Source organism: Andrographis paniculata, unplaced genomic scaffold (assembly GCF_009805555.1).
Source record: "Andrographis paniculata isolate CXL003 unplaced genomic scaffold, ASM980555v1 Contig62END, whole genome shotgun sequence".
In the NCBI taxonomy this organism is placed as follows: domain Eukaryota; kingdom Viridiplantae; phylum Streptophyta; class Magnoliopsida; order Lamiales; family Acanthaceae; genus Andrographis; species Andrographis paniculata.
Genome location: NW_026137598.1, coordinates 1,371,639 through 1,379,729, shown reverse-complemented (window position 1 = coordinate 1,379,729; position 8,091 = coordinate 1,371,639). Strand labels below are relative to the sequence as shown.

At 32.2% G+C, this 8,091-nt stretch overlaps 1 protein-coding gene across 3 annotated transcripts; it reads left to right on the top strand.

Moving 5' to 3' along the window:
* Positions 1–2,460, top strand: LOC127261359 (uncharacterized). 3 transcript variants are annotated; one of them, XM_051289683.1, is made up of 5 exons: positions 1–335; positions 434–521; positions 628–695; positions 1,852–1,911; positions 2,043–2,460. In XM_051289683.1, the coding sequence occupies exons 1-5, from the start codon at positions 222–224 to the stop codon at positions 2,115–2,117; spliced, it is 405 nt and encodes a 134-aa protein (XP_051145640.1). In that variant the 5' UTR covers positions 1–221; the 3' UTR covers positions 2,118–2,460. The 3 variants fall into 3 exon arrangements, with proteins under 3 accessions (XP_051145640.1, XP_051145638.1, XP_051145639.1); XM_051289681.1 differs by having other exon boundaries at positions 1,994–2,460; XM_051289682.1 differs by having other exon boundaries at positions 6–335; positions 2,039–2,460.
* The last annotated feature ends 5,631 nt before the right edge of the window (positions 2,461–8,091 follow it).

Sequence of the window (8,091 nt, the reverse complement as noted above, 5' to 3'; positions counted from 1 at the left end):
CAGGTTTCGTCCCTCTCTCTTTCTCCTCTTGAGATATTTTTCTCTTTCTTCCGCCCTCCCTGCGTATTGTTCTGTATTACTCCTAATGCAGTAGCCTAGCCTTGTCCCAAATTCTGCTTTTCCATCCGACGGTGATCGCTGCAGTTCTGCGGTTGTAGATCGCCTTGCTTTTTCGTCCAGCGAATTCCTTAATCGGTTGTTGCTGGAAGATTGAAGCTCGTATGGATCGAGAAGGATGTTCCAACGCTGCGTCGTATTGCTACTACTCCGTTCTAGGGGTTCGCAAGGATGCCTCCTCCTCTGATATTCGCTCAGCTTATCGGAAGCTAGCTTTGGTAGATATTGATTCCTTCAGTTGCAGTTAGAATGTTATCTTTCTTATTTTTTAAAAGTCGTCTTTGCGTGTTCCTAATTGTTCTTTGGTGTTGTTAAGAAATGGCATCCGGATCGGTGGGCGAAGAATCCCTCTGCCGCCGGAGAAGCCAAGCGCCGCTTCCAGAAAATCCAGGAGGCTTATTCAGGTTTGGATTGCTGCTTCTCTTTCTCGCATTTAATTTTACTGCAATGGAAGTGTTTTGAAGGTCGATTGATTGCTTGATCGGATGCTCTGGAATTCCTTCGTCGCAGTATTATCGGACAAGGGGAAAAGGTCAATGTACGACGCCGGGTTCCTGGATCTCTTCGAGGAAGATGAGGTGCGATCGTTTGTTCCAACAAAATACTATCTTAGATATTTTTCTTCGTTTATGAATTTGATTGATAGTGAGTGCCACGATCCCTTTTGCTTTTGCCTCACCCTGTAAAATATATCTTCATAACTGTGCCATTTAACCAACTTTGTAAATTAAAATTATTATTTCCGCGCAAACAACTGAAACTGTACATTGAAATAGTTACGAAAATAGTTTTAGTCGTACACTTGGTTTGCAGATGGAATCACTAATCTTATTCTAACTTTCATTTGCATAATCGTTTTTTAACTATACGGAAGAATATTCCTATTTGTGTCTAAGACAAAAGGTATTTAAACTCCAATCGCAGCAGACATTCAAAAGATAAAACTACTCATTAAACAAAAGATCTATTATATCAAATTCAACTACAAAAACCGAAAAAATAAAAAAATAGAGGATCAGTGGATTATTACAATAAAAGATCTGATAGGAATATATTTATCTGATGTTTTGATTATTTTGATGTATAATGAAAAAGCAATACTACATGAATAAGTTGGATTATTATCAATCCCAGTGTGATCGATTAATTTTTAATATAGCAAGAATAATTTATTTTGTATCAAATTTTATTGATATTTGATTTATACAAAGAGCCCGTAAATAAGTTGGAGCACGCGAATTACACTCATTTATATGTATTTGATAATATTCCTTACGATATGAATAATGGAAGTGATTGTTTCAACAAATGAGTATTATATTCATCTTTATATTGGATATATAAATGCTTTTGCGCGGGCATGCATTTGTTAGAATTCCGTTATATAATAAATGGGAAGAGTCTGAGCTTGAAGATTACCATATCATTTATTAAGCTGAGCTGAGAGTGACTTTGTTGGTTCCCCTGCTGTGAATTGTAGGTCTGTACTGAATTCATTTAACAAAAAACAAGCTATAACTAACATAAATATCCATAGTCAAGCACCTGTTAGGAAGGATTAGTTGCGTAAACTTGAGCCCAACCTAATATAAACTAAAACCAACCGACTTGAGAATTTCCGAATAATAGCAATGGCCTTTTGTAGCTAGGTAGGTTATATAGTAAGTAATTAAGTCTGCTGGTATGACGCGAGAGATAATTCAACAAGTGTGGACTTGTGACAATTTGGTGTAGGGGATGGGGGACTTCCTGCACGATTTAATGAATATGATGGAGCAAAATGTGGGCGCCAAGGTAAGTAAGAGTATCAGTCAGTCAGTCTATATATATGTATATATATTTATATTATGGTTGTTGGAATTTCATTAAAATCTAGTTGATGAATCATGGGAGTGATTTATGTTGGCTGAACAAATGGAAGGAAGAGAGCATGGAGGATCTACAGAAAACATTTGTGGATTTATTCGGCGAGGATCTGGCAAGCATGGCACAGGAGATGAGTGGAGATCCAAAGATGGCGAGGAAGAGGGCGCAAGCACACGATGCTACACGATCAACATCCAAGCCCAACCGGCGCTAGCACTGTCATTCCTCTGCCTGCCTGCCAGCCATATAACATAACTCCTTCCTTCATTCAGGTACCTTCAGCTGTAGCAGGTTCAACTTGTAGCTGTAGTCTTTACCGATTGAATTGCCTGCTGCCTGCATAAACTTATTAAAACTTCACAACTTTTGGTGCTTTCCCCTTGCAAACGGGGTGGCTGCACATTCACATTGTTTCACCTGTTTGTTATCGTATCTTAATGTAAATTATCTATTATAAATTAATTGAAACCCCAAGAATGTGATGCTTGCCTTGTTTAATATATACTATTATATATAATATATATATTTCCTTGTTGTTACCGTGCTGATGTAAGCTCGGTGCTGATTAAATATGCAGCATTGAATTTTTATAACGGGGGATGGTTACTGTGCTGATTTTTCACATCATCGTAAAGATATGTGTTATGAATAATAAAGATATGTGTTGTTTTTTAATAATAAGTGTGTTGTATACAAGTATATCATGTTCTAAAATCAATTGTGTAGCATGTGTGTTTTGTTTTTGTGTTGTATTTGTATTATATTAACATACATAGAGTGTTGTTTGTAATAATATTATGTGTCCACTTTATAATTAATATCTAATGGTCAATAATGAATAAGATTAATTTAGCAAGATTAATTTAGTAATTTTGCTATACACTTTTGAAGGTTGAATTAATCTATCTGAATAAAAAAAAAAAAAAAAATAATAGTAGGATGGGAGATAGCAAAGGAGCTGTTGTAAAATAGTACAATATCAACTTATAACATAACATTGTAGTGTTGTTTATAGTTTTATTGGATACTCATATTTAACATCAGTGTTTTTAATTAAATTATATTTGGTTTTTTTAATAAACAAAAAAACTTATTTTTACTTTCAAAACCACATTCTTAAATTCAAAAGTATTATTACTTTATAATAAATTAATTGACTATTCCTATTGGTAAACACAATATTAATACTGAAAATTTTAAAGGTATAATTATTATAAAGCATAATATTAATTATGAAAAAGTATAATAATAATTTTTAAAGAGCACTATTTTATATAAGTGCTTTTTGTTTAAATTATATTTGGTTTTTTACAACAAATTAAAAAACAAAAAATTAAACATTTTTAAATACAAAAATATTAATACTATATAATAAAGGAATTAAGCCAGTGATACAAAAAAAAAAAAAAGAAAATACTGAAAATTCCAAAAAATATAATTCACAATATCAATTATGAAATAATATAATAATAGTATTTAAAGAGCACAATATCAGCCTATAAATATAAATACTGCAGTGTTTTTTAATGCTTTTTTATTATTGCAGTGGATGTTGTCGTTATTTAATGTCAGTGCTTTTAACTAGCTTATATATTACACAATATATTAACATTGAATTTTTTTAAAAAAATATAATTACTATATTACAAAAATACAATATTAATTATGAAAGAGAATAATATTATTATTTAAAAAACGCAAACTCTGCACTCCATTCCCTTTTTGGTTGCTGAAGGCTGTGAATTGTTCGTTAAGTCAGTAATCTGTGTTGGATCACTCCCTCTCTCATACGCCATTTTTAAAATTCAAATCGAGATGCAAAAGCAAACAAAACATGGCAGAGTATATGCCGAAATATACAAGGAACGAATTTTCTATTTGTTTGTTCTTCACCTTCACAAACAAACGGCTTATTTATCATTTATTGTTTTCTAATTCCATGGAATTTTCAGCTATTGCACTGACTCATATGTATACATACTAACCCTACAACTAGAAATAGTGAACAGAGAGAAGAGAAGAGAAGAAATAAAAGGAAGAAGAAGAGGAAGAAATTCAAAAAAATAATAATTATTATATCACAATAGTACAATATTAATTATGAAAAAAATATAACAATAGTATTTAAAAAGCACAAATTCCGCACTCCATTCCCTTTATGCTTATACTCTATGTTGCAATTGTCTTTCTAGCTTTTGTAGTTTTAATTCGTCTTTCATTTTATTAGGGTTTTCAATTTCTTATGTTTATTTATCCATCTATTTATATTTCTACTACATGCGAGGAATATAAAAATATTTATGATGCTCCATTGTACTATTAGGTTATTATGTCAAATATATTTTTGTTGTCTTGACTTCCAAACCGGATAAACAGCTTGATTAAAGCCGGTCATAAATTTTAAAATTTTGAATTTTCTAACTTATTTAAAAATACATTCTGATTGTTCTCGTGTTGATTGGACTCAATAAACAAAAAGAAAAGAAAAAAACCGAAAAATACATAAAAAAAATGTCAGTAAAAGTAGAAGGAATGAAAAACATAAGTAAATGATATAGTATGTAAGAACAATGTGTGTGGAAGACAAGAAAATAAAGAATAAGATAGTAAAAAAGAAATATCTATATATATATATATATGATCAAGAAAAGGATAAATTTTTGTGTTGTGTTGTTTTTTCTTTCAAATCATTCTATTTTTAACTCCCCGAAGCTTTATAAAATTTGGTTTTTTATCATTTAAAATTGAAATCAATATTATTTATTATATATAATTTTCAATATATATATATATATACATATTTACAAATTCCTTTAAGTTCTATTAAATCTTACTTGTTACTTACTCCAAAAAATTTTGTATTAAAGCTCCATAAGTCTCACAATAAATTCTCTTAAATCTCTTATCTTATTCCTTCCAAAAAAGCTCAATTCAATCTCCTCTTATTGCCCTCCTCATAAGGTAATTCAATTTGGTGCATATGCTTCTAGTCTAAAACCTTCAAAATAAATAATTATATGGATTTTTTATTTTTTTTTCTTCATTTGGGTCCTGATTGCTTCTTCAGACTTCTTGGAAAATTTTATGGACTTCTTGAGGCTTCCTAGGAAATTTCTCGGGCTTCTTGAATTTTATAATGGGGCTTCTTATGAAGTAACATTTTACAAAATTGGTTTCTTCCTCGATTTTTAGGTGAAATTAAGCTTTGAAATCAGTTTGTGCGTCATTCCTAGCTTTTGTTGATTTTATCACAGATTTTTACTATTCAATTTTTTTCCAATTAATTTTTTTTATATTATACTAAAAATTTATTTTACTCTAAAAATATCACATCAACCTCTATTTATATAACTATTTAAATTCAACTTTTTACTATTCAAAAATTCAAATCCAAAAACTAAAACCCACAAACAAACACACCCCAAATAAATTTGTTTGAATTTTGCATGCCCCAAATAAATTCTTTTGCTCCACACAGTCTTTCTTCTCCTTACTTATCATCTTTTGAGAAAATCATTGGATCACTATTTAACGGAGGAAATATACACGACTTCATTGACTATAATAGAGACAAGAGCCTTTCGAATTGGCCTTTTATTATTATTATTATTATTATTATTGATGTTGTTGCTGCTGTTGTTTTGAGCTTACTCTAAATTTCAATTGTTAACAATGATTACCAAACTATCTTCCAAACCCCCATCTTCCTTCGAACCTGTGGTTGTAAACTCTCTTTTTGGATTCAAAATTATTGGATGTTCATCTGAGTACCTTACGGGATCTCCCTTAGAGTTCAGCAGGAGGACACTTTGAAAGTGCATAAAGCCTGTGGAAATTTTATCGGGATCCAATAGAAATAAATATAGGAAGCCTGCCGGAGTTTCCATGGAATCCATTAGGAACGCAATGCGGAAGGAAGCTTGTCGGAGTTTTCTTAGAGTTTAGGAAGGCGATGCAAAGGTCAAGGAAACCTACGGGACCTCTCTCGGGGTCTAGTAGGAAGGTGGTGCGGAAGTCTAGTAGGAAGACAAGTTTCAAGTGTTTTTCTCCGGCTTTCATTCTTTATAGATTCGAACTTAGTATGGTAAATTACTCCCTCTAAAATCTGATTGTTTTTTTTTTTTTTGTGTTTGTACCGTAAAATTTTCAATACCTTCTTAGGACCAAACTTCTTGCTCTAACCTTTATTTCCCATGTTGGCGTTGTTTCTGTTGTATTTTTCGCTTGAGGTGGCTTTCCATTTCTCGAACCCATCATTACATTACTTTGGGATCATAGGTACTCACAAAAGTTGGAGCATAAGTCTTGTTTAAGGAGTCAAAGTTAGTTTTAGACCCATTATTGTAATTATATTTATGAATTCTTCCCTTATCATCCTCGATTAGGGTGCTACAATAGTGCCTTTAGGTCTATCATTTCGACAGATACAACATTATTTTCTTTATTTTTATGGCAAGTTTTCATAAACATATTTATGACAATGGTTTAAGAACGATAAAAACATCAAAAAAAGTAAGCTCATTATTTTAATGAAATATTGCAAAAATAAGATAGGGGACAAAATAATAAAAAATTAGACTTTGTAATCAATATCTAGAGTAATAGCATCCTATAATAGCACAATCCCTTCGTTGTTTCTCAGGACTCACGTTCTAAGAATCAAATCGGCGACTCTCATGTCTTTCATATGAAAATTCCGACTTAACATGCGTTTAACTTCTTCAATTAAGCGTATTACTTTCTATAATAAAAAAATCGTCTACATATATACATGCTATAAGAAATCTAGTAGGAGTTCTTTATGTAGACACATTTGTCACATTTGTTAATCTGGAAGTCATTCGATAGCATTGCATTATCAAATTTTAAGTGACATTCCAAATGTGATCGTTTCAGTCCGTATAGAGACTTAACAAGTTTACACACTTTTTTTTGCTTGATTGGGAAAAACAAACCTTTCAGGTTGTTCCATATACACTTCTTCTAATTTACCATTTAAAAAGTATTCACATTTATTTGGTGAATCTTGAGATTATGCATAGCAGCAATGGAAAGTAGCACCCTGATAACAAAAATTTGTACGTTGTAATTTGTACTAGTTCACAGGGAATTTATATTCGAAAATCAGTGAGTGGATGTTTATAGAAAAGCGGTCAGATATAGAAAAATTTGTGGTTGCAGACCCTGAGTAGTTATCACAATTATTTATACTCTTTTTACTGGTGAGTTTCCAGGTCGAACACAAGGATTTTAAGTCATGAATTTTAAAAGGTGTAGATCTTGAAAAAGCGACGAAAATTTCAGTAAAGGATCTGCTTTGCAACAGATCTAAATCTCTAATCTATTCAAAGCGGTAAGTAAAGCGGTAAAAGGGGTGAGCGGAGGCGAGCGAAGCGGAGGCGTAAGGTGGAGTGTTAGCGGTAACCGAGTGATCGGGACATGAGCGGAGGCGGAAATCGAGTGAACGGGACATGAATGAATGGCGGTTACCGAGTGAACGGGACATAAGCGGATGGCACAATGTGTATATATTTATATATAGGTGAACGGCGGAGAGTGAATGAGAGGTGTTGTGTCTGACTTGTGCGTTACTAAATGGATAGAATTCTCTGTATGTGATGAGCGAGTGGTGTAGGTGTGTTAACGAATATATAAGTATATTACGGAATCGATAAAAAGAGATAGTGTAATAATATAAACTGAAATGTAAAGAATTCTTAACACTGGAATTTGACCTTAAGGGATTTACAACAAGACTTCAATGACACCCAGAATCGGAATATTATAAGAAAGAAACCTTACTGTCACTAGGAATTTTTATAACCTAATAGACCACCGTCTATGCCCCATTAATTATCCCAACTTCTGTCTCATTAGTGGCTTTACCCTTCTGTTACCTCTTTTTAATCAAAATTGAATTTAGAACAATAGTTAAGCAGGTCGACAAGGCTCCCACGTACTTGACTACATTGAACTACCTCGAAAACGCTTTTGGCAAAAGACAAGGCTCATATAATCAATTATTCTCATGCTTTAAACCAGTGAAATGAAGTTATTTAATTTCAAATTTTATATAAGTGTGGATAAAATGTGGAAGTGATGTAGATG